A 26,229-nucleotide genomic window follows, 5' to 3' on the forward strand; every position below is an offset into this window, starting at 1 on the left:
TGCTCTCTGCTGTTTATCATGAAGGTATCAAGAAGACACAGATGTACAGCTTCAGACCACAACTATCCACATTCACTCCCTATTTACAACAACAGATTGTGGTCACCTAAGTTGCTCTGTCCAAGAAAAACTGAGCATTGTGAGAGCTTCTAAGCACTACAACTAGATTAGAAGAGTTTAAAAAATATAAAATAATCAGCTGTCAGTATAGTACCTGCCTGTGGACAGTAGTGACAGAAGCTTCTAGAACAAATTCTGTGAATTGTTAGTTTTTTTCCACTGTCACTTTACCAATCCCACTCAAACTGTAGAATCCACAGATTGAGGCCTTGGAAACTCTGTCTATCAGACTTTGTCCCTCCCAACCCCTTTGCAACTACTATGGGGGGCAAAATGCAGCCAAGGAGAAATTTTCCTCTTCTCATAATTTTCCAGCTGGAGTCCTATGCAGAGTGGTAAACAGTAGAGTCAAAAAATGGGTAAAAAGCTCTTAAAAATCCAAATACTGAATCCCACCCACATGGCACAAGAACTCCAACTAATTAGTTCTGCAAGGCTGCTTTAGCAGCTTAGGACTCCAGGCAGAGGGAGCCTCCCTCCCGTTCTCAGTTTTGGAGCTTTTCGTTAATTAGCCTCAAGAAAACCCAGTGTTCCTATTTGAATAATCCATGTTGGGTTATTTATTCAGTTCCCTGCTGCCACACATTCCCCAGCCCTGAGCTGCAGGAGCTCAGCATTCCTGGCTGGTGTTTGCTAACCCACCAGCACACAGCCTGGCACTCTGGGGACAGCCAGACACAGCCTGCTGTGCCCTCCTGCAGCTCTGGGGAGCCAGACAGCCCAGCAGACGCAACTCAGTGCCAGCCCAGCAAGGAAAAGTGGAGAGAGAGCAGAGAAGCCCCAGAAGTTCAGGGTGTGACAAAGCACAGCACAAGAAATGCAAACTTATGCCCCGTTCACAAAAGTAATTTTTGTATTAGCATCCACAAAAATTCAGCAGCTCAGAGGCTTCACAACATAGTGGAGCCTAAGATACGGAACAAAAGGAAAAATGTTTTCCCTAGAGACATCCAAAGGTCCTCTCCTGCCCTTACAGAGGTTGTTTAAATCCTCAGAGAGTTTACTTGACCTACAGCATTCTCTGTGGCAGACACCCAGATGAAAGATCTGCCACTTTCCAGCAGCCACTGTGGCAACCTCAGTTCTTAGGAAATAAAGGTAAAGACAAAGAGTGGAGATTCCATGTCTGAGAAAGTCCAACTTACTTACCTGCTGGAAAAAAAACAGAAAGAAGACAGACAAATATCCTAACACAGAAGTTTTAAAATAAAACCACAAATATCTAGCTGGAATATGTATTGGCACATCAAAAGCAGGAAGGAAATCACAATGCTAATGAGGTACCTGAGCATCAGGTTCATCAGCTGCAGACCCTCACCCTTCAGGAAGCGATCACGGTTGGAGCTGAGCATGAGGCAGGAGCAAAGGGAGTCAAACAGGTTCTCCATCATTTCCTGCTCCTCTGCTGTACTTGGATTGTGTCGTTTAAACACCTGAATGACAAAGAAAGCAAAATTACCCCCAGATGTTGGGCTGTGCTGTTGCAGAACACCCATGAAGAGTTTGCACCAAAAGCTCCAGCACCTGGCAGGTGCAGGTGTCAGCCAGTGACAGGTCACTGCTGCATCCTCTGCAGCTGCTGCCCTTTGCTGCCCTGACTGTGCACCCACAAATGTGCAGCAGCCTGGTGCAGGATTTAAAGGATAATACACAGGGCCTGCAAGGGGAAGGGCAAATTCACACTCAAGCACGTGAATATGCTGATTACCAGAGACTCCTACACAATTCATACCTGAGGGTGCTGCAGGCAGCACTGCCTGAAGAAACAGAGGTGAGCTAGCAACACACCACCTTCAGCCAGCTCAAACATGGGCAGCCCTGTGCTTGGAGCCTGCTGAGGATGGACCAATTCCAACCCTGCCTACCTCCAACTCTCCATGAAACTATACTGTAATAATCTAACTTCCGTGCACCTCAGCATTAACACCTTTACAAAAGGGATTCATCCCACTGACCGTGGATGACACACCACATGGAAGGTATTTGGGGCCTATGCCTCACCAAATATGAAGCACTGCTAGGACAGCACCCCGGATATTTTCCATTTCTCCCACCCAGCCCAGCAGTCTCCTGATGGAAGAGAAGGCATGTGGGAATTACTCACAGATAACTGCTGAAGCAGCACATCGATCCCATCCAGCTCCCCAAGCAATTCTCTGTTGTCTAGATGGAGGTGGGGGGAAGGGGGAAAAGAGAGAGAAAAATGAAGCTAACTGTCAGATTTTACAGCCATCTAACACTGATACATCAGCAAACAAAATCAATACAGCTTGACAGAGCACAAAAGCTGCAGAGAAAGAGAGGGTGGAGGTGAGGGAGCACATGGGGGAGAGTTAAGGCAGCAAAGGAGAGCTGGAGGCAGAACAGGGTTGCTGTGAACTGAGAGAAGCCTGGATTCTGCCCTCACTGACAGAGATATGGCAGGCATGGCTCACCATCGTTATTCTGGAGCAGAATCGCCAGCACCTCACTGCAGTACAGCTTGTTGGCATCAAAAGGCATCTTAGCCTGTGGGGGAAGGAACAAGAGACCCATCAGGGCATGGCCCTCAGCATCTCATTGATTTGAAGAACACATTAACCAAATCACCAAATGTATGAGCAGCACATAAAATAAAACACATCTGCAGTAATTCTGCTGTTTTCCTCAGTGACAGAACAGTAACAATTCTGATTCAGGGTGATGGGAGGTGCTTGTGGGTTCATGCACACATGTAGAAGGTCCACTGTGATTCTTCACATGGTTTGACATCAGTAGGTTTGGCCAAGGTAGCTCAAAACCCCTAAGAACAGTCTCCAGTTGTTTGCCACACAGAATCTCTTTCCTGTGATATATTTCCCACAATGTTAAGTGGGTGCATGGCACTTATCTCTGCTCTGGAAGTCAGTGCCTGTCAGCAAAACCAGAATTTCAGAACATACATCCCAATAACATCATATAGTAACTGCCAGAGTTTCCTGTGAGGATCAGAGTGTCACAGTCAGAAGAACATGAGATGGGTTTTGCCTGCACAATCACATAACTTCCATTTCAGATATTCCCTCCATCCTCAAATATGTTAAAGAAGTCATAATGAAATGAAAATGCTGAATTTGAACCCCTCAAAAAAATCCCTAGAGCAGATTCTGAACTGGATCCAATGTTTTTGTATGCTGCCAAAGCTGCTTCATCTACAGAAACAGACTGAACATTAACCAATTAGATAATAATGCAACCTGTTTCACTGAGAGATTCATAAAATAAAACAAGTTTAAAAATCATCAGTTACCAGCTATTTATACTCCACTGTTCAAGAAGGGAAAAAGCAGAAGTCCTAGGCTTAAAACACAGCATTTGTCACCCAGTTTTTTCCCCAAACACACAACTCCTTGCAGCATGGCGGACAGTCCTGCCTGCCTATGCAGGGCTGCTGGGCCAATCATCCCACCCTTCTGCCAAGGAACAAAGCATGGTGTGCAAGCACCAGGCAACACATGGAAACACAGAAAGCAGGAAGATCCCAAACAGCACTAAGTATTGACTTTATCTAAAGCTTTTCATTCCAAATGGTCCCCAACCACTCTGCAGAATGATCCTCAACCACTGTGCAGAGGATGGCACTTACAGCAGCCAGGTGACACCTCCAGGCAGACCATGAGGGAGAGGGGAAGGTGCTCGGTGCTGTACAGCCCTGCCACCTTCTGCCATGGGGTGACCAACTGCTGCCCTGCAAATGCTGGGAAACAACATTCTGGTCTCCTAAGACTGCACACATCATCAAACCCTGCTTGTGTTTGCAGAAGTGAGCTATGAGCTCTCCATCTGAGCCTTCGGATGCAGCTCTGACAGTCACAATACAATTACAAGACCTGAAATGTTGTCAGGAAACAAAGTCATGCCCTGTGCTGTGTGCCAGATGTCCTCATCACTGCTCAGACAGAACCCTGATCTTAAAACTTATCCCAGAGACATTCCACAGCAGCTCTACCCAGCTGCTGAGATCCTGAGTTAATCCCAAACACGTCTGTCAGGGAGAGAGATTCAAGACCAAGCACTGCCAAGAGCCAAAGCACCTGGAGAGGGGTTTGTTAGCTCCTCACAACCCTGTACAGGCAAGGACCTACATCCCAAATCCAGGGATAACACAGCCAGGGAACACATCAGACACACCCTACACAAGCTTGGAATGCCATTGAGTATTCATGTTCTGTGGCACCAAGCAGGGGAATCTTAGTTGGGATTATTTTGCTTTCCCAAGTTTTTCAGTCTTTCAGCTGCCACAGCAATTCCAAGGCAGGCAGCAGTACCTACCTGCCAAGACTAAAATTAACGTCACTTTTTATTTTTAAGCAAAGAACATAATTATGTTACTACCTGTAGTGAGAAATTACAGATTACTTCTGCTAACAAGGATGTGAAGTGCACAGAGGGGTACCTGCACTTACACAGCTGATGGAGAATTTCTGCAACTCAGAGGCTTTCTAATCATGCAGACATTAAGCATGGAAGTGCTAATGCCTTACTGACAGGTTAGAGAACAGGCAGAATTTCTTTGCTATATTTCCTTTACTATTTCTGTGAGAGGGCTGAACTATACATTCTTTTTCTACAGCATTTTCCAGTGAATGCTTAGGCATTTTTTCACACAAGACAGAGTTAAAGTGTGTAACTCGCTGTCAAAGGATGCAGAGTATGAAAAGCAGCTTTAAATTTAAAAGGCAATTAGCTGAGTTCAAAGCAAAAACCACCTCCAGCAGCATTTAAACACAGAAGACATCATTTAAAACTCAAAAATTGTTAGAAATGTGGGAAGCAAAGGCCATAAAATGGTTAATATAAGTGTCCCCTCTCGCTGGTCACCTTTCACAGTCCTACAGATCTCACACATGGAAATTCAACATATATGAATCATATGAAAAGATAAAAGAGACAATTTCTACTGCAAGATATTTATAAAGACAAAACCTAAATCTGTCTCTTTAAACTAAAATTGCTGAGGACATAGACCCTGAACAATAACTTTTTTTCCTTAACTGGGCTTTTACAACACAGAAAAGCCCAACTGGTTTTTCTTAACCTAGTTTTTGTGCTAACTGGTCTGTAGAAGGAAAGTGAGAAACCAGCTCACCTTCAGCCTCTTGAGCAGCCACTGCATGAGGCCCTGCTGTGCAGCCTCCGTGCACATCTCCGGCCTGAACTCTGCCATGTTCTCCACGATTCCTGGCAAGAAAGACACAGAAAACAGATGGTTTTCTCCACCAAAAATTACAAATCTCTTGTTTCCAGTCTCTCTCATTCTTAGAGTCCTGGGAGATTACAATCCCAAAGGACTGCAAGGAGTGGGGTGATGGTGTGACTGCCTGCAGGGGCACCACCCTGCAATGGTTCTGTGCCGTGCAAAGACCAGGCAGCAGAAGGGCAGTTATGTCCTTCCATGAATTGCAAATGTTTTATTACCTGAAAGTTAAATATATTGCTAACACAGAAAGAAAGTATAGCTCACAGATATGTTCATAGTAAATACACAGACAGTGGAGCACTTTCCTGGAGGTTTTTAAAAGCTGTGTAGATGTGGCACTTTGGGACATGGTTTAGTGCTGGCCTTGGCAGTGCTGGGTTAAGAGCTGGACTCAGTGATCTTAGAAAGCTTTACCAACCCAAACAGTTCTGTGATTGTTTCTGGTGCAGTGCAGTGATCCATGCATCTGCACCTCCCAACACAGCTGGTTTGGAAGAGACACCTTTCATGCACCCATGGGACAAGGGACAAACTCTGGCTCCAGGGATAAGCGGTTCCAAGCTGTGCTTGAATAAAAGCTGTACCAGATCCTGTACTGCAGTGCTGGCAGTCCAAGAGAAAAAAAGGAGGGGGGAAAGGAAGGGATAATTCACACCCCTTGGTACAAACCAGAGAAAGAAGCAAGGAGCTGTGCAGCAGCCACTTACCCAGGGTGTTGTGGACACCATCAGCCTCCTCTTTCACACTTTCATCCAGGCGCTCTAAATTCTGGACCAACAAGGCCACAACCTGGCCCTCCACCTAAATCCCCAGGGTCATGGAAAAGATAAAGAGATAAGTAACAAGAATGAAGAGAAGAAGACAAAGGAAAGACCCTGCCAGACATGACCAGAAGACATGAACAACCCTGCTGTAAAATCTCAGAGGAAGCAAAGGAATCATCATGTAAATCTGCCACTACGTTTTCCCTAATTAATGAAACAACTTTTGTGTTTCAGATTAAACAGAAAACCATCAGGAGGGAAACATGCACCTTGTCACAGTCTTATTTCCTGAACCAGCCTGACTTATTAATAATCCCTCAGAATTCTGAAGCATGAGGTTCACAAACCACTGTAGATGGGAGAACTGTCAGCTCTGCAAGCAGCTGGTCACAGCTGGTCACTGCTGCCTGCTTACATTGCTGCTGGACCTTCCACCTAACAGGTACAAAAATCTGACAGAACAATATTCACACACAGATCCAAACCCAAGAGTTGAACTGTCACCAGCTGAAGTCCTGCAGTTAAATCCTCTCAAGATGAATGCACCAAGTTGACTTCAGTGAGTTAAGGGAAACTAGAGAGGCGGGGGGAGTCCCTGAATCACAGAGCTCCCACCCAAAATAAGTCTTTAAAACTGGAATTGGAAAGAGTCCTAGCTTGACTCTGTCAAACTTTCCATTGTGGAGGTGAGCTTGGAACAGTTAAACAAAATAACATTACCAATTCAAACAGTCTTAACGAGCTTTGGGCCCAGTAAATATGTGGGCAAAACACATATATGTTTTCTGCTGCTGCAGAAAACAATGCAACAATCTTCAGACAGCCTCCAACCTTTTACCTACTTTCTTAAAAAAAAAAAAGTAATCTAAAAAGCATAGGCCTCCCAAGATAGGCCTGACCTGTTTCTTTCAAGCAGGACAATGAAAACTCTAAACATGGCTATTATCAGTGAGCTGGTGACAATGAAAACAGAAAGAACTTCACTTGATTTACTACCTCTCCACATATTTTATAGAAAACATCTTCTCTAGCAGCTCCTCTCTCCCATTTCCTTCACCCAGCAATCTCCCCACAGAGGCAGAGTAATTAACAACAGCCCAGAGGCCAGCTGGAGGAACTGGGCTCTGGGCACTGTCATTAACCTCTGGAAGGTAACATTCTAGTGACTGGACAAGGATTGTAGGAGAAAACAGAGCAGCCAAACAAAGCAAACAAAAGAAAAACTGTAATTTCCTGTCTTCCAAATTCAACACAATAGTTACAGAACCAGACACACACACAGACGTAGTGATGCTCAAAGGCAGCAATTCACCAGCTCCAAGGTAGGACAGAACCTGTAAAGCTCATGTTTGGCTGGGCATCACCTCTCTGAGGGGTTTGTATTCCCCTTCTGCAGCTGGGGAGAAGGAGGCATCCAGCACAAACACCAGGGAAAGGGGAAATCCACCCCCATAGAGGCCAAGAGGCACTCAGAGGGTTAGGCATGCAGGAACACAACACCCACCAATGCATCTGCTACCCACCTAGGTAATTTTCTAGGTTGGTTAACTCTCTGTGCCAAAAGGGATCCTTACCTCTGTACCCTCCTCCACCCTTAAAGTTCATTTGCTCTGATACATGAAAACTTTCAAGTTTTTACTTCTTGTTAAGAAAAAAATCCCACCGTCACCAACAGATGCCCCAGTTCAAGCCCAGATTTTTGGGCTTGAAACAAGAGTTACTGGGTAGAAGACAACCAGTCTCCTGTGCAAGAGGTGAGACTGAAAGATCACAGGGGCATCACTGTCCTTTGGGCAACAAACTTCAGTTCTCCATTAGTGAACCCAGGTCACACTTTTTCACAGGAGAGAAAGGAAATGCAAACAAAGCTCCTGTTTTCAATGGGACACTGTCCAAGTCACAAATATTATTACTTCATTCTCCCTCCCTGCACCAAAAAATCCCCTAGTCTACACAAATTTTGCAATATTACAGTGTTCCTTCCAAAAAAGAAGTGGTGCAACAATGTACAAATGGTGCAACCATCCACTCCCCAAACTCTGTCATTTCATCAAAAACAGTCATCATGGTCTCAGGTTCAGAACAGGCTTCTCCTGGCTATCTCCATCACAATGTTGGCAGCAAAGACACCCAGACACAGCTGCAAACAGCAGGATGGGTCAGTGTTCATTGCTGGGTTGAGACAGATGTTGAGGCACCGAAATAATCTGGGGTTTCCTACTTACAAGAGCATCTATGAGGACTTCAGCTCCTTCTTCACTCTCATGGAGAGTATCAATATCAGTCAGCTCTTGCAGCAAGTCAACCACAGCTATGGAAACATGTGCTGGGTGTTAAGGACAACCAACAGGGAGGCAAATGCGTTTAGTATCAATAGCAGATGGTTCTTAGGCCAGTGTGTTTATGACACGACCCCAAAGCAACTGGCAATACATTACCAGTGAGGGGATACAATGCATTACAATCACAGCAGCAGGGCACAGCATAACAGACACAAGAGCACACAGACTACTGCAGCAGACCTTCTCCAGAAGTGCTAAAATTAGGGAATCTGAACAATTAGGAATGATAAAAAAAATGTGGTTCTGTGCTTACTGTATCAGGCTGTTATCAATTTTACTGTTTCTTCATGATAGTTACTTATTTTTTTCAAACATGCTGGAGTTGGTCTAAGGAGGCACCATCTTGAATTGTCAAGACTGAACACATGCAAAGAGAAATGAGTTACAATAATGTGATTTGGGTATTCTGCTCTCAGTGATAGCCCTGCTAACCTGATACACACACCCCCCTAACGAGGGCAGCGCCAGCAGCAGGAGCATCACCCCCCTCTGCCCAGCCCAATTAGGGCAGCACACTCCTCAAACCACAGCCCTCACAGGAACAGCAGAGCTTCTGCCAGCCCAATTTTCACTCATTAACTCTGGGCTGCATAACACACAGCTCCCCTGCCTGCTGCACAGCTCCCTTGTACGACAAGACGTATTCCAGCTCATTAGACCCACTTCCCTATTCTCTCAGACACACTGATCAATCCTGCCTGCGTCCCAAGGGCAGAGCAGGAGCTGTGGTTTTCTCAATGTCCTAAATAACCACTCTGTGATGGATCTCTCTCAAGTGCCCAGGCTGACAAAGCTGCTCCCAGGTCTCCTATTTGTGCATTTGCTCAGATACAGAAGCAGCAACAGGAAAAGTATTTTCATCTGTCTTTTCTTAGCTTTCTCAGCCATGTGCTGGAAAGCTAAGAGAGGTAAACTGGCTGGAGAGGTAAACTCTGCAAGAGAGAGCCTGGACCTACTGCTGGACAAGCTGCAGGAGAGTCACCAGCGTGTCACTTCAGGCAAGTGTCACCTCAGCAGAGTGTCACTGCAGTGACAAAGGCTAATCACACACTATAGTGCACCAGCAAGAGCAAAACCAGCAAGTCAACAGAAGGAATTCTTATCTTCTTGGCACTCATGGGGCAACTTGCAGAGTATTTTGTTCAGTTTTGGGCTCTCCCAATAAAAGAGAGGCCTTGACATACTGTGCTTGGGAGAGCAGAGGACCACTGAGGTGGTCTGGGGGTTAATACAGGATGGATGAGGACAAATTGAGGGAATGGGGTTTCATCAGCTCGTGGGAGAGAAAGCTCAGGGAGGAATCAGTTGAAGATTTCTGCTGTCTCCTGGGTGCTACAAAGATAACTGAACCACGTTCTTTTGAGAGTGCACAGCAAAGAATTCAGCAGAGTTCATCATGCAGGGCATTCCTGCCTGGGAAGCTTCTGTTGGGGCTTGCAGTGAGAGTATCAGCTGTACCATAAAATTTAGGAGATAGTAAAGTAAAGCCTTGCTTGAAGCTTTCACGTCTTTCATTAATAAAATCTTGTTGGTGATCATCTTTCATTCACATGTTTTGTGTAAAACTGTATGAATCATTCAGCAGATTATTTGCTCCCCCTGGACATTGCTTTTGTCTCCTTGCATTAGTCCCTCAAGACACCACAATTAAATCGCATCTGAAGAGCCGTTTGTTTAGTTCTCTCCTTGAAGAACTCATTTAAAAAAATATTTTCCCATTTGTTTCAACAAAACATCATTAGAAAACCTGAGCTGTATCAATCCAGCTTTATATCTAGATGCTTTGCTTCAATAGTGCTTCTACCCTGTATGTGAGCAGCAGCAGCCTCTGCTTCCAATGGAGCTCAAAACACTTCAGCAATTTTATAACACGAAATATACCTTTCCCAAAATTGCAGTTCTCAGGCCAAATTCCTACCCATAAATTCATTGACAGGCAAGTTGCAAATCAAATAAAAAGAGTTCACACTGGAAACCCTGACAAGTCTTTGACAGCCGCAGTGATCCCAGCACAAAGCTTTCCATGGCAGACGGGACAAAGCAAGCTGTACTCTGGTGCACTTTATCTGGAAAACAGCTCTGCTATCCCAGTCAATACTCCCACAGTTCCTTTTCTCCCTATGAATGAGAAATTCAGTATAAAAGCACATAGTACAAGTAAGTCTGTGGTGCCTGGTATAAAATAAATAATTAAACTACAGTAACCACGAAATTGGATTTGCATGGGAGGAGCTTCCCCCTGTACAACATAAATTGTTAACAGTTATTTGAGAGCCATTTCCTTGCAGATCTTGGATAAGGGAAGCTGTGGGGTTTACTGTTTTGCAGGGACCAGCATTCAGCACATCAAGGTTCCACCTGATGCAAGTCAAAATACCCAAACACAGTGCTCACTAATATAAACTGGCATGCAATAAAATATTTATGTTTTGGTTTTAGCTTCTGATCACTGCACCCACTTAGAAAGAATGAATTATGAATTCTCAATAGATGGTGCTATAAAGAAAAGTGCTAAAAAAGAAAACCAAGATCTGTGCATCAGACCACAACATGCAGCACTAACAGGCCTTTTCACATTGTATATTCCAAAACACCTCAGGAAAGCTGGTAAGTGTTATCTCCTGCTTTACACATAAAGAAGCAAAGAATAAATTACCTTCCTAAGGCGATGGATCAATAAAAATGGTAAAAGGACTGCCTGAGTCTCAAGTTGACATGCAGTGCCCTTTCCACAGGGCTTCACTGCTCCCTCCACCCACAGATATTTTCAGGACACAGACATGCAATCTCCCAAGTCATGTAACAATTTTTCAGCTTAATCTGCTGTAGAATATTTTACAAGCAAAGCAGTCTGAGGTCTGCTTTTACAGACTGCACAGTGGTAAGCTGGGCATAGTGCCAGCTCCCAGTTGACAGCTAAGCATCAAGGCACCAGGATACTCAAAAATGGCACTGGTTTTGATCAACACTACATAAATGGGAAGCTCTCTCTCAGATGCCCTCAGAGTTCCAGAGGTACAAGAGCCAGGTGCACAGAGGGATCAGGGTCAGTGACACTGGACCTCACTGAGCATGGAATTGGAATTGTCTCTGGATATGTACTTAACCAGAGGGGCCACCCACAGCCTTGAGCTCTGTGCACACCAAACTAAAGGTATGGGCACATGAAGAGGGCACATTTACAAACTAAGGTGAAGCATGTGGTGAGCTAGTCCATGACAAACAGCTGACAGCCTGACAGCTCAGCTCTCAGCAAGAAGGGGTAAAACAGTTTAATTTTCATTGGGGCTATTCCAAAGTTTGCACAGTCTGAGATTATTGCTGCTAAGCCCAGGCCTTCACTTCTCCTGTGCTGCTCATCTGCTCACACTCTTAACACTGCCAGTCAAAACTAGATGAAAGGGTCATAAAACAAGAAAGGAGAATAACAGCACTGAAAAAAATTCAGAATCAATATTACTTGAACAAAGAGGGCTTTCACTGGGAAAAAAATGAAAAACCAACACATAAATTCAGTGTGGTGGGAAGAGGAGAAAAACATCTACAGGAGCCTAGGAAAGAGGATATGAGAGATTACAGAAAAGTCTGTAGAAAGCCTCTCCCATGAGAGCTGCTTTAACAACTGAAGGATATCTGTGTTGTCATGTCCCAGCAGCCCAAGCAGAGACTGCACAGCGTTCAGCTCCACCAGCAGGTGATACAGGCCAGGCATTGTCGCGATCACGTGCATTTCCTGAATGATGTCATTTAAATCCAGTTCTGACTCCATAAACCTGAGGCAAGACAAAAAAAGGTAACAAAAAGGCAAGAAGAGACCACTACCTTCCAGGAGCCACCACATAGGACTTGTCACCCCAGGTGCACATGGCACCAGCATTTCTATCTTCCCTGTCCTACACCTGCCCCTTGAAGTTTAATCCTGCAGCAGAATAAACATTTCTACTGTGTAATTTACATTGAGTAAACAAGCAGATTTGTTCCAATTTTGTAAATCAGTTCTAGAATTTCAAGAAGAAATTAAAATCAAGATGCTGCAGTCACACACAAGCAAACTTGCTTTTAAAATAAATTCTGCAGAGCGCTGCACTTTCCCTAGCTAGCACATATTAGTATGTGGGTTGTATGAGTCTGAAGTCCATAAATATAATCTGGGTAAGGCAAAGGACAGCAAACTGGACAAAAAATAATGGCATTGAACTGTAGGAAGAAATCCCTTTAATGTGAATAACAGAACACCTTGAAGGGAGGAAGAGGCTTCAAGAACACAAATACACATCTGGCTCTCAGAGCCCATCCAGCTGTTCTGCTCACCACAGCAATGGGTAACATGAAATAATTTCCTCCCCACACAGACCTCTGGCTGGTATGCAAGCACACACCTTCACATCAAATGATGGAATGAAATCTTTAATTATTGCTGATGATGGTTTTTGTGCTGCCAGCCATATACTGGTCACACCAGAGTCTCAACAAAGTCATTTTTAATTAACAAAGCCAGTTTCAAATAATATTTAGAAGAATATTTACAAGGCAGTATCTGCTGTTACATAAGCTTTATGTAACTGAAAACATCTCTATATTCCAGCAATTGATTTAGACTTACACCTAAAATCAAAGGGAGAAAAGTTAAGCACAGTCTTACTTCTCTGGATTATCAGGAAACTTGATCCGCAGCTCCTGGTTTTTGTAGGATCTCTTCTCAAAGGTGAGAATCATCTTCTTCACTGAACTTTCATCCAAAGGTTCCTCCTGACCAAATCAGAAAAGGCAGAAAAATGAGCTTTAAATGGCTGGAGAAACATCAGCAATGTGGTGGGACTGCAGCCAGGCCCAGGGCCCTGGGAATTCCAGCCAGCTCTGGAATCTCCCTGCAGAGAGCTGCCAAACACCTCACAGGCCATCACCACCCACTCCAGCTCAGATCTCCAGCTGCTCTTTCACACCTGTTATAACCTGGCACCATCAGTTCATATTGAGGCTTTTTTGCTTCTGACACAGATCAAACCTGCACTCACAGCCTGTGCCCATGGAGAGCTTCTCTGCAGAAGTCCCTTGTTATGCTATTGTTTTTTTGAAGTCTACATTTAACTGCCCTGAATTTATGTTCTTCCGCATTTTCTTCACTTGGATAAGCTTTCACTGTTATCTTAAAGCCTTTTCCTAAAGAAAGAAATAAATCAATATTCTACTCTAGCATTTTCTCTTTATTTTGTAAATGCTCCTAAGGTGTTTCTCAGCTGGAGTTGTATATTTACTGTACAGCAGCAATACAACCTCGGCTGCCTCCCTGACACCTACAAACATTTTCCTTAGTTTATGACTTTAATGTACTTCTTTTATTAAAAAATTGATGGTATAGATTTCCCTGTGTAACCTCTTCCCTCTCCTCTGACTGTGTTACAACCACTATTTAAGAGAAACTCTCAAAACAAAAACCAAACCAGACACCCTCCCATCTTTAGCCAAGTGCCCCGCAGGATTAAATCAAGAGCTGCTGCTGGTATTGCAGATTCTTTGGTCAGTGACTCTAAGCAGCAAACTGACATGAGACAGAGAACCTCCATTTCTTCAGCAAACTCCATTACAATAACAACACCAGCCCTCAGCCTTCAGTTATGATTGCATTGCCTCCGTTCCTTTGCCCAATCTGTCTCATTGCCATCCCACTCATGTCACCACCCCATTCAGCCAATCAATACTACAGTGCCCAAAGAACATTGGGATTTCAACCCACACATGCTGACACTGCTTCCTTCTGTTCCCTTTGATTCTTTGCTTCCTCTAACACATATCACTATTATATCTCCATTAGGATCTGCTTATATCTTGTATTGAATTTGCATTCAGTATTGCAGTGTCCTACAGATTAGCTTCCTCACATCAAATTTACTGGGACAAAGCACATTTTAATAGCACTTATATTAACTGCAGTCCAAAGTAATAAACAAGAGATTTGAGTTCTAAAGCCTGGACTTTCAGCCCTTAAAATGTCTGGCTGGGAGGACTCCACTTGACAGAGATGAGGGACTGGCACACTGCAGGAATCCACAAGACTCCAGCCAGTCAGGAGGACTCTTCTCTCGATCCATCCTCCCTGGAGCTGAAATGCTACAGAAATCCTGCATTATCTTTCTCTGCTATCAGCAACAACTGTCATGGCAATAGCTCAACATAAAAAAAAGAGGGAGATTCTTAAAGACAGATGCTGGCAATGCTGTATACAAAGGACAATGATATTTTACAAAGCTACACAATTCTGAAGTGGTGAATATCACTTGTTTTTTTATCAAACAGGACACAGGCAGCAGGAAGCAAATATCTTCTAGATTTATACCAATCCATGTGTCACATTTATAAAGTGATCTTTTCCCTGGCCCTTGGCAGAAAGGCCAATGCAGCATTGGATTTCTGTCTCCAAGGCTTGAAATCATTTACCCTTGACAGCTGCCACCCCCCTCCTCTGACCCAAGACCTTTCTTGTGCAGAAGAATGTTTGTTTATTTGCTGCTGCTGCTGCAGAGCTACAAAGAGGGGGAGAAGCTGCATGGTTGGGGGTACTGATGAGAACAACAGTCAGGAAATTGGTTAGAACACAGAAACTGTTTCCTAAAAATATACTTCAGAAGGTGATCTGGGTATTCTCAGACCAAACAGATACTTGAAAGCCTTCTCCCTTTTGTCCCCACTTTAAATCTTCAGCTGATATATTTGAGAAATTTGAAATTAATGAACACTTCACAGGGCAGGAAAGCAAACCCACAAACTGAAGCTGTACGAGCACAGAAAAATCACGTTAAGCCTCACCACCTACACGGCAAGAAATGGGAATCACAGAGAAGGGGTTTGGTGTTTGGTTATTTCCACTGCCTCTCCTTTCCCAGAGGACTTACTTCCTCATCTTCCTCTTCTCCATCCCTCTCTATTATCTGAAGGAGTTTCTTCTTCTCATCATCAGTTTCTTCCAGGGCAGCAGACTCCTCTTCCCTATGACGGCCATGCTCTCGGGCACTGGCTTGTTTCCGACGTGCTTTGATTTCCTCTTCCTCTTCATCACGGGGTCTTTTTGTCCCTCTGTTAGGCTGAAGTCACAGAAATAAAAGGTGAATGAATATAAGTGTTTAGTGACCCTTGCAAACCAAAATACCAATATTACAAACCATACTGAGGAAATTCTTACAAGTTTAAAAGATTTGCTTACACAACACTTAACAACTCTGAAAACTGGAAAGGAAATTAATTTAGTGAAGTGGAACATCACATGAGTAGATAAATGCCTCTGCCAAGAGCTGTGTCAACATCCTACCTTCGTTGATCTATGAACACAATTCACGGGAAAATATCTTCATAGACAGCAAGGACAAGGAGTGCACAGACAAGGAGTGGCCGAGCAGCCCTGCTCAGTGGGGCTCAGCTGCCCATCAAGGAACCCCAGTCTGCTGACTCAGCTCAGACAACCCCACATTTCACAGCCAGCAGACTGATACGCTCAGCAGACAGCAGGGAATGATAATTTTTTACCCACAATGTACACAAGACTATATTGAATTCCTGTGTGCCTCCCATTTCACCCCCATCCTTCTGTCTGAAGTTTGCTGACAAGTAAAAGCAGAATCAGCCCAAGTCAGAGCAGGTAGGACAAGGAGGACTGCTGCTTGCTGCAGCTCTGCAGGGGCTTGGCACTGGATTAAACAGTGCCCAAACCATCCTGGTTTGCTTGGAACAATTATTTTTTATTTTATTCCACTATTCCTATTATTTTATTCCACTATTTCTAGTTGATTGTCAAAATTAAAGGTAATTTGCCAAGGACAAGAAGAAGTCCATTAATCCTAATCCGATGTTTTCATTCAGGCAGAAAGGGATAAAAGCATTTGCAACAGAAGAAAAAATTTTCCCCTCAAAAGCTACAAGGACATTAAATTTGGTCTCTCACATTTTTGAAGGACAACCAAGCTGGAACAGGAGTACTCTATGCTCTATAACTACAGCAAAACAAAGCTTAATTCTTTACTATTTAAAAGGAGAGTACATATCAAGAATAATAAAATAATAACAAAATTATTTTTACTTTACACCACTGCTCAAGTCACCTGGTAGGTGATTTTGTAACCTCATTAGGTCTAACACATGCCCATCCTAATTTATAAAACACCATCTGGCAGGCAGCCCCTACTCTTCTGCTCTGTGGGACCCTTTGTCTAAAATGGCAAAAGTCACACCAGGCTTCCATGAACACAGGCCCTGTTTTTATGTGAGACTGAGATTCCTTCTCATGTTTGATCCAAAGAAAGGTGCAGATGAAATATGTGACAGTGTCATTCTCCTGCCAGGTCTGGCACTAGTGTGAGCATCAAGATGGGAATTTCCAGCTCCCTGGCAGGTTGGAAACTTTTGGGCTGCAGAGGGTAATAAACCTTTCAGACTCCTAAGGGAATCCAGCTGTGGTTCCAGTTCTGCCACACACTGCACCAGTGGCACAGCCCAATGACAAGCTGGTAAATCATCTGCTCCGGAGGAAATGCTGCTTTCAGGAGATGTAAAAAAAATAAAGCTCCCCCAGCCAGCCCCAAAAAAGCACATGAGGAGTTAATTATAGTTAAGAAGCAGGCCAGAAAGCAGCCTGGCTGGGATCACCTTGTTTTCAGGGTTACCACCCTGTCACCACTTTAGGGAAGACGCAGAATCAAGTTTCCCAGACAACAGATTAGCACAAATCAGAGCTGTATCTGCTCGCTCCCAGGCAAACCTGTTCAAGCTCTGTTATCTGTCTCCTTTCTCTCTATATCTTCTCTGCCATTTCCATTACAGATGGTACATTCCTGACTTAAAACCCTTCTAAAGTGCCTCCATGCACTTTTAAAGCAGTTACTCAGCTCATAATTCAATAGCCATGACGTGGAAGCATACCCAGAGATTCTGTGAAATGAAAAATTTATTTGCTTGGAGGGTTTTGTGGATTGGGGTTTTTTTTAAACAGATTCCTATTACTTATCTTCTAGGTACATTAAAATATAATTTCACATAGATCCATTTGGAAACAAATGTGTCATTGACAACAACTAATAATTCAAACACTCCCTGAGCAACCAGCAAACCCATAAAAAGAATAAGGAAAAGGTGCTCTTCTAAATGACATCATCCAAGGAAAAAAATTAAATCCATACTCCTTACTCAATGTCCTTGATATCACAAGGGGCCCTGCCCTTCCTATGTCCTTCCATTCACTCCTTGGTAATACCATCCTATACCATCTTTGACAGATTAATGTCATAAACACAAATACAGTAATTAGTGACATAAATCCCAAAATTTACATCTAAATCTCAACAAGATTTGTCATGGATGCTCCTGATTTGGAATTGGAATCTCAATCCTCACTCTTATTTCTAAACATTAAAAAGGACCAAAGCCCCTGGCGAGCCTGAGGTGTAATGAGAGGCTGAGGGACCTGGGGGTCTATCAGATGCAAAGTCATGTGCCATAGGAAGGGACTGCATCCCAGAACAAAACCTAAACTAAAACTCCATCACAAAACCATCCCCATTTCCTCTGAGTACACAATTCTCAAGATCAGAATTTACACCCTTGCTTCCATCTCAATTATTTTGCCCTTTTTTGTATTTATGCATTGCTGGGGGAGGCTCTGTACCACGGAGCAGAATCATTATGATAAATCAGGGAAGTGCCCCGTGTGTGATCATTAACGCTGCCAGAGCCTGGCAATAGGCAGTAATTGAATTCGGGCAAACGCTATTAAGCAGGCATTAAGGCTTTGCCTCTCCTTATTGATGTTATGCAAAAACCTCGCTAAGAACATTGCTGTTCCCAACCAGCACTTATTAAAGCCAAGAAACCAAGGCCTGAGTGGAACACCTGGGTCCTGCTCATTCCACAAGAGATGCACAGTCATGAGCAACTGATTTAAGGCAGGCATTACTTTCTGTTCATTGATTTTCATCTTGGGTTTGCATTTGTGTTTTGCAAAGGACTTACCAACTAGCAAGAATTAAGCTCATAGGTTGCCGCACCAAGCCTGGTGCATTTCGCTCAACAAACACACAGATTGTGTCCAAACACATTTATTTAACCAATTCCACAGCTTCACAGACATCTGCACAAGTTGTGCCTTTCTGGTAGAAAAGAGAAAGCTAATCATTTGATAAACAAAATGTGGGGTTTTTTACTTAGCTGTGCTAAGGTGAATCTGGCAAGAAGTTAGAATTCATTTGAAAATACACAAGAAAAGCATTTTTCAATTGTTATGTTAGCTAAGCTTAATTCTGTTCCTGATGAATGCAGGGCATTCACAGTAATTTATTCAGCAGGCCTTTTCATTTAAATCTAACACTGATAGCACCACACAAAAACCAATGAATACAAAAGGGTTTAAAAAAAAGCTACTGTTTATAAAATATGATAAAGTAAACAGAAGCTGGTAATTGGGAACGGGAGGATTATCTTTCCCTTTCTCTTGTAGTCCTCCTGTACTGGTTGTGTCTGTTAGCTGACAGACACTCCCTGGGGCCCAGCCTTTGGTACAGACTTTCCCCAGACACACCTGACACAGGTCCTGGGGTGGTAAGGCCAAGCCTGACCTCAGTGTGGGCAGCAGGAGCAGCATCAGCCACATGTCACATGAGGAACAGGGAAACAACGTCCTAAATCAAAGCACAATAATCTGCCAGCGCCTCTGGGTTCCCTCCAAGCAGTGATTGCACATTAATATCAGGGTTAAGTACACCACAAAATCTGAACACACATTTCTCAGAATCCTGATTGCTTCAGCCTTTGCCAAACATAAGGAAGGTTTAGAGAGGTCTCAGTAGTTTCATATTACTCAGGAAATACTCAGGAGTTTCATATTACTAAGGTATCTGTTTTGTAAGTGACGTCATTACTGTGAAGCTCAGGAATTTTCGTTAATGAAATCTGAAATGAATCTTCATAAATGATGCAGCTTCTGTGCCCAGATCCCAGCCCGCTCCGAAGAGCCACTCAGAAAGCAGCACAGCAGCTGTCAGTTTGGGATCCTAATCTCCAGAGGAATCTTCAATGACTTCCTAATTTTGTTTCCAATGTTTGTCATAAACCAGGCTATGATCAATCTCACTTTCCCATGCTTTTTCTTCCTGAGGCATGACACACAGCCCTTCTAAATGGCGCAGGATCTGAGTGCTAAAAACTGGAAGAACTGGTACCCCAGGAAAATCAGAAATCTCAGAGACCCAAGAGCTCCAAAATCACACAGTCTGAGGCAAATGCAATGACAGGTGCACAGTGTACCCACACGAATACAGATTATTAATTTCAGAGGGAATGCACCCCTGTGCCCTCCAGCCTCCCTTGCAAGGCTCTGAACCACCCAAGGAACACATCAGGGAGGTGCAGGACAGGGATCTTTCTTGACATCCCCTGGTTTGGTGGTCAAAGACAATACATTGGGAAGTAAACTAGAGATTCACTTGTCACCCTGTGAGAGCACAGCTCTGGCAGCATGGGGCTTACTCCCAGGAGCAGAACCAAGGGATGAGGCAGACAGCTGAGCCAATGTCAGCTCCTTGTTTTAACTGCTGGCAGCAGAGGAGCTACTGGGGTAATAATGCTGTGAGTAGCCAACAACCAGCTCAGCTGAGCTGCCCCTACCATCAGATGCATCCATTACATTGCAAATTGACAGCAAATTATCTGTACCAGCAGCAGAAATGATGATACACAGAGATCCATCTCGGTACACACTGCACTGAACCCCGACAGACCCTGGGGAGATCACCCAGGGTGCTGAAGGCAGATCTCACCCCACAGTTACTGCTTCCTCCGCTACTCTATCTTACAATCAGGGCTTTGCAATGATCACTCACACTGATGAAATCTGCCGTTAATGAGAATTCAAATAACCTCCCTTATTTCCTCCCAGGACAACTGAAAGAAGACTGAATAGCCCTGGAGTTGGCTTTGTCCTCTTAATTACCCTCTGTAATCAGAGACCAAACACGGAGGATCTGGGCAAACAGCAGCAATATTTAATCATCACTTTAGACCATCTGCAACTGTTTTGCAGCAACACGTAAAGTTTATGGATTCCTGAGCTTTGGATAAACGGCCAGGTGCTGTTTAATTGTATTTTTTGTTGCAAGAGGTTTCTTTTCCCATTCTGGCAGACACTTGGTGCTGAATTGGTGGCACGGTGCCTGCAGTCTCTTCCACGCCAAGTTTGGCTCTGAGGGAGAACATCTTCTTGCCGAAGCAAGGGCACAGATTACACATTTAGAGGAGAAAATTCAAAACAGTGTAAGAGGAAAGCAATTATTTTGGGTTGTGCTGAGGGAGGTTGAGAAGACCAACTCATTTGCAGCAAGAGATTAAAATCAGAGAGCTGAGGCATCACACCACCTCCCCGACAGCCGGTACCATCCCTGCGATGAGGACAGCCAAGGAGACCTTGAGCCAGCCCACAGCCCAGCCCAGAGCAGGGAAGCTCCCAAATCCAGGGCTGAGTGGGCCAGGAGCTGCTGGGGGAGCTGCCAAGCCACCCTCCCCTGGCCATCCTCTTCAAGCCACCCTCCCCAAAAGCAGAGCCTGACCCATAGGATGGGAGGAAGTGAAATCTACTGCTTCCAACTATTTTTCCTCACCTCTCAGCAGGAAATGCCCTCACAGAAGGGAATCTCATTTTCTCAGAACCAGAGCTATTTTCCTGCCTTCTGCTCCTCCACTTTTTTTACCTGTACCCACCATTGTACCCAGTTCTGGAGGTCTGAACTCAGCACCACTGACTTCTAATGCTCCCTAAAGCATCACCCCAGCCAGTGACACAAGAACCACCTGCATTCAGCTGAGAGCCCAGGAGAGCACAGAGCCAGGACAAATCCCTCAGGAACTATTTCAGCAGTTGGCTGAAAGCTGTGGAATGCTTTTCCCCACAGCTAAGAACAATTTTAGCAGCAAGAAATGGAATTAAAATTTAGATACCCTGCAGCTAAGCAGCACTTCTTTACCTTGAGAGAATAGAGCCCCCACTGTCACAAGCAATCACCCCCTGCCCGTGCTGAAAGCTCATCCAAGGGAAAGCTGCACAAAATCCAAGTGAGCAAAGCAAAGTCGATGGACACTTCCCACCAGAGCGGAGGGAATCCTAGGGAGTTCACATTCTGAGAGCAAGAGAAAAGCCAACTAACAAAACCCCAAACTGGAACTTGCTTAAAAAATGACAAAGTTCATTCAGGTTTACCTCTCTGTGCCTTAACCTGCATCCCAGACATGTAAGGGATGACATTGCTAAGTCCCAGATGGGGTGGAGAAGGCCAAAGAATCATAGGAACGTAAGAAATGAGAATTCTAATTTGATGTTGAAAAATCACATTTGAAAAAGATAGAGAAATACAGAGGTGGAGTGGATCTAAGACCAGCAGGGCTGTGCTGTTGGATGCAGCAGGATGTGGAGGGATGTTTGAGACAGAGCAATCCACAGAGGGAAACATCCTGGAGATTATCAAGGAAGAATCCAGTGCAGCTCTCAAAGACAGACTGCCCCAGAAACTTCAATAGCATTGGGAAAGCTGCTGAGAAACTTCTCAAACCCAACAGCAACTTCCCCTTTTCCCCTGAGCGTCTCCAAACACCACATTCCCAAAGCACAAACATGGAGTGAACAGCAACACATTCCCTTCACCTCTGTGCCCCACGGAATGAGGCACACCAGGAGGACACCGAGTTCCACCAGGAATTGTCTGCTCTCAGCTCGGAGCAGACCTGGCCACACCTACACGGCTGAAAACGCCTCGGGATGTTTTCCTCACCCAGGGAAACCCCACGGCTGCAGCCGGGTGGGAACTGGAGCAAAGCCCGGCGTTATCCCAGCCAAGGTGTCAAAATGTTCCTGCAGTTCATGCCCTCATGCCCTGTTTCACAGGAACACCTGAAATTTGCTCCTGGACAATAAACCACTCAATAAATAATAAACCACTCGATACCCGCACACAATGAGCCATCAGTGACCGCAGGGCAAGGGAAGCACACGCTCCGAGTAAAGGCAAACTTTCATAAGGAAAACTTTTTAAAACATATTTTGATAAAAATGAAATTAAAGGCGTTTTGGCATAAAACAGGAGAAATAGACAAGCTAGAACAGCCACGGAAGGAGCTCAGGTTTCTCTCCAGCACAGGCGGGCACAATCTGCCCATCTGTGGCCGAAGCGACACCGGCAAAGCCGCGGAGCCCCCGGTAATCGGCTCCTACCGGGCACCGCCGCTCCAAAGAAGGGGAGAGACCCCCAAAATTTAGCGGCACTTTAACCAGCCCCCGTGCGAGTGCGGCCGGTGAGGACCCGCACGGCGGCCGCCCCAGGCCCTCGGCCGCACCGGAGCTGGAGCAGCATCGCTACCGCCGCAGCGGGGCCACGGACGAGGTCACCTCCGCGCTGGCGGCCGGAGCGCAGGGGACCGCGACACCCCCAGCGCGGCCCAACCTCCCCAGCTCACCTGGTAGCTGAGCAGCTCCCCCACGTCCATCGCACCCACCGGGCCCCGCCACCGGGAACCTGTCGCAAACCACCGGGGCCGCGCGACACCTGCCGTAAGGCAGGCAGCGCAGGCCGGGTGACGGGGCGCCACACTGCCGGAAAGCGAGGCGAGGGGGGCGTGCCGGAAAGGGAGAGGCGGGAGGCGCCACACTGCCGTAAAGCAGCGCGGGGCTGTCGCGAACGGGAGCGGGCGGAGCGGGGCACCGGGGCCACCCCCGCCCCTCACGGGTCCCGGGGCTGGGCTCGGGGCCTCCCGCCTGTCCCCCGGTGCCACATGGCACAGGGCAGGGAGAGCAGGAGACCCCGATGTACTCCCGGTGACAGGAGGCCCTGCCCTGCCCCGAGCAGCCGGTGCCACGGCGGGCCCGTCCCCGCTGTGCCCCGGGGGGGAGCGACACCCGGCAGAGCCCCCCGAGCGCTGCCCCCGGGCCAGCGGGAATCAGCGTTTTACGGGCCACGTTTTCCATAACCTTGCCAAGGCGCTGCCAGCGGTTATTGACAACACACTTCTATTTATACCCGGCGTCATTAACCGCTGTCACCTTGAAAACACGCCAATAACCGGGCCCTGAGCGCGGCGGCGTGACGGCTCCTCTGCTTGCTGAGGTCGTGACAAATCGCTCTGTAATTCCACAAGATGCAGAAGCCCAGACAGACTGAGGCATTTCTCAATTTAACAAATAAGAATAATTAGGAGAGAGTCAACTCGGCCAAAATCGTACTGAATTTATTTCAGCTGTGCTTTAAAAAACAGTTTTGAGCTAAAATAATTTTTCATAATGATCACAGCTATTACGCAGTTATCTCAGCAGGAGTCTGGTTTGAGAAATCTCAGAAAATTAAAAAAATATATAATGTTTTTGAAGGAGTCCCTCGCATCCCCCCATTGTTTCAAGAAAATATAGGAGATCGGTCATGGCAAAATTAACTCAACAAATCTGCATGTTAAAGATGAGATAAATAGAACATAATTATTAGCTCATCTGGCTGTGGGGTATTGAGTCTTCAGATCGTTCCCCAGCTGTGAAACCTCCCCATTTGGAGGCACTGGCGGGGTACTGGCACATACTGGGAACGGGATTCAGCTACTGGGAAGCCTGACCCCCACCCGGGGATAAGCACAAGTGGGGATAAGAACTGACCACCCACAGACACACAGAATATGATGAGCTGCTCCTGCCCCGAGGCTTCCCCTCCACCTCATTCCCAGTGAGTAGAACAGCTCTGGGAGAAGCTAGGAGAAGGCAAAAACCACCAGTGACAAGAAAAGCCCCAACCTGAGCACAGCGAGCAAGGCCAGCACCTTCGCCTCGAGCTTCTTGTTAAAGAAAGGGATAGAAAATGTTCAATTCACCTCCCTGACAGGACTCAAAGGCCAGGGGCAACACACACAAAAAACAAAAGCAGGAATTTGAAGAACCCAGGTACCGCATTGCTGCCTGGGAAGCCAAATTCTCATCCAGTCCTAGAGGGCAGGATGCAATAACAGAATTTTTATCCAATAAGGTGAGCTGGAGCACAGGGACAAAATACTGAATTAAAAAGCGAAACCAGGAGCAAAATCAAAGTATTAAAAAAGCTCTCAAGGAAATAAATGAAGGATGGAGATGAGCAGCTTCCCCTGGGGGTGGGTGCTGCACAGGGCTGGCACCAGGCTCTCCCAGGTGGAACATGCAGCAAAGCTGGGCAAGGCCTGAAGGCTCTGGATAGGCTGGAGCAAACCCTGGGACTTGGCTTGGTCATGAGAACAAGGACTCCTGGCTTCCTCTTCCCAGGCACCCACCTTCCACAGGGCATGGGGTACCACCCTCAGGGCTGACCATGTCCCCAGGCCTTTCCTGACACTTTTCCCTGGATGGGCACAGAGGAGCCAGGACCCAGCAGCAGCTGCAGATGGGGCTTATGCAATGGTCTCAGCATGGAAACAGCAGATCCTCATCCCAGCAAAGCAGGGCTGCAGGGGATTGCTCAGAACCATGGATGGGAGCTGGGGTGGGAGGAGGAGAGGAGGAGAATCCTGCTTTAATTTTATTCCGAGTTCAGGTTTCAACCCAGATGCCTCGAGATCTAATTCCGAATAAATAATTGTACTGAGTAACCCAGGTCCCCCAGTGATTAACTAAACACACTGAGGCTCGCTGAAATTGAATTAGTGGTGTGCACTCAGCCGTTATTACCCTCCCCACGTCATGAATATTAATGAGGGGTTATTAAGAAATGTAAATGATGCCTCAGGGGGTTGGGAGCACCGGGGGTGCAGGGCCGTGCGGGCTGATATGACAAACCATTAGGAAAACAGCCTGATTGAAGCCACTTTTTAATTATGTCAGATCTCGCTCTTTGGCGGGTGCAGCCGCGTTTCCGGATGCTTTCGTCTTTATTAAAATGAGAAAAAGGGAACAAGTCAGAACTGGAATGGGAAATGAGCCTTTGCATGGGGGAAGATTCAGCCACCCAACAGCCTGGCATGTGGGGGTGACTGGGTCCTGCACCTCACAGGGTCCCCCCCGGCTCAGCTCTGGCCAGGACACCCCCATGCTGACAGAGGGGGACACTGGCACCCCCACAGCACCTGCACCCTGTCCCTGGACCCCCACAGTCCCCAGCTCCCCACCACAGCCCTGCTGCCTGCAGCCCCTTGCCTTGGTTCAGCCTGGCTGGGCAGTGGAGCGACTGCCACAGGCTCATGCATTTTAACAGGCTCTCACAGGGCTCCCCGCGCCGGAATGGGAGCTGACAGGGCCAGCTGAGTTAATCAGAGTGGATAATGGAGGGAAAGAGAGAAATCTCAGCCCAAATTGCTGCAGAAATCATGAGCCGGGACTCAAAACCATTGAATTAAGCTGGGATGATGCTTAAAGGGGAAGGCAGCAGTTCTCCCAGCCTGCTGTCCCACTGAAGTAGGGAAGGAGAATGGCCCCTGTCCTCCCACAGAGGGTAGGGGCCAGCAAACATTGAGGACCCTCCAGAGATGTGCCACTGGCACTGGGACAGACATCTCAGTCCATCCAGCTCTGCCCCATCAGGGGGTCACACACTAAACAAAGCAGGCCAGGGGCTGTTCCTTGGAGGGCACCATCAGATCACATGCTTTGCTGTAGTGACGAGCATGGCACAAGCCTGGGCCTGCTCCACCATCCCAACCTCACCCCCCTCCACGTGCTCACCCTCCGAGAGTATCAAACCCGGATGCCTGGACAGGGCTGAGCCACCAGCAAGGGGACAATGGGCATGAGATGGAATCACAGCCCATCCCTGCGAGCCGC

At 46.1% G+C, this 26,229-nt stretch overlaps 1 protein-coding gene across 1 annotated transcript in view; it reads right to left on the minus strand.

The window, feature by feature from the left end:
• Window positions 1–23,054, minus strand: part of CTNNBL1 (catenin beta like 1) — a 47,400-nt gene extending 24,346 nt beyond the window's left edge. Inside the window, exons 1-10 of the mRNA XM_030963408.1 lie at window positions 22,923–23,054; window positions 15,335–15,523; window positions 13,087–13,193; window positions 12,078–12,217; window positions 8,328–8,425; window positions 6,046–6,139; window positions 5,228–5,319; window positions 2,556–2,628; window positions 2,225–2,283; window positions 1,405–1,553 (exon numbers count right to left, since the gene is read on the minus strand). Coding sequence (XP_030819268.1) covers window positions 1,405–1,553; window positions 2,225–2,283; window positions 2,556–2,628; window positions 5,228–5,319; window positions 6,046–6,139; window positions 8,328–8,425; window positions 12,078–12,217; window positions 13,087–13,193; window positions 15,335–15,523; window positions 22,923–22,952 — 1,031 coding nt within the window. The 5' untranslated portion in view covers window positions 22,953–23,054. The remainder of the gene's footprint in view (window positions 1–1,404; window positions 1,554–2,224; window positions 2,284–2,555; window positions 2,629–5,227; window positions 5,320–6,045; window positions 6,140–8,327; window positions 8,426–12,077; window positions 12,218–13,086; window positions 13,194–15,334; window positions 15,524–22,922) is intronic.
• Window positions 23,055–26,229: the final 3,175 nt, after the last annotated feature.

Source organism: Camarhynchus parvulus, chromosome 20, assembly GCF_901933205.1.
Source record: "Camarhynchus parvulus chromosome 20, STF_HiC, whole genome shotgun sequence".
NCBI classification, from domain to species: domain Eukaryota; kingdom Metazoa; phylum Chordata; class Aves; order Passeriformes; family Thraupidae; genus Camarhynchus; species Camarhynchus parvulus.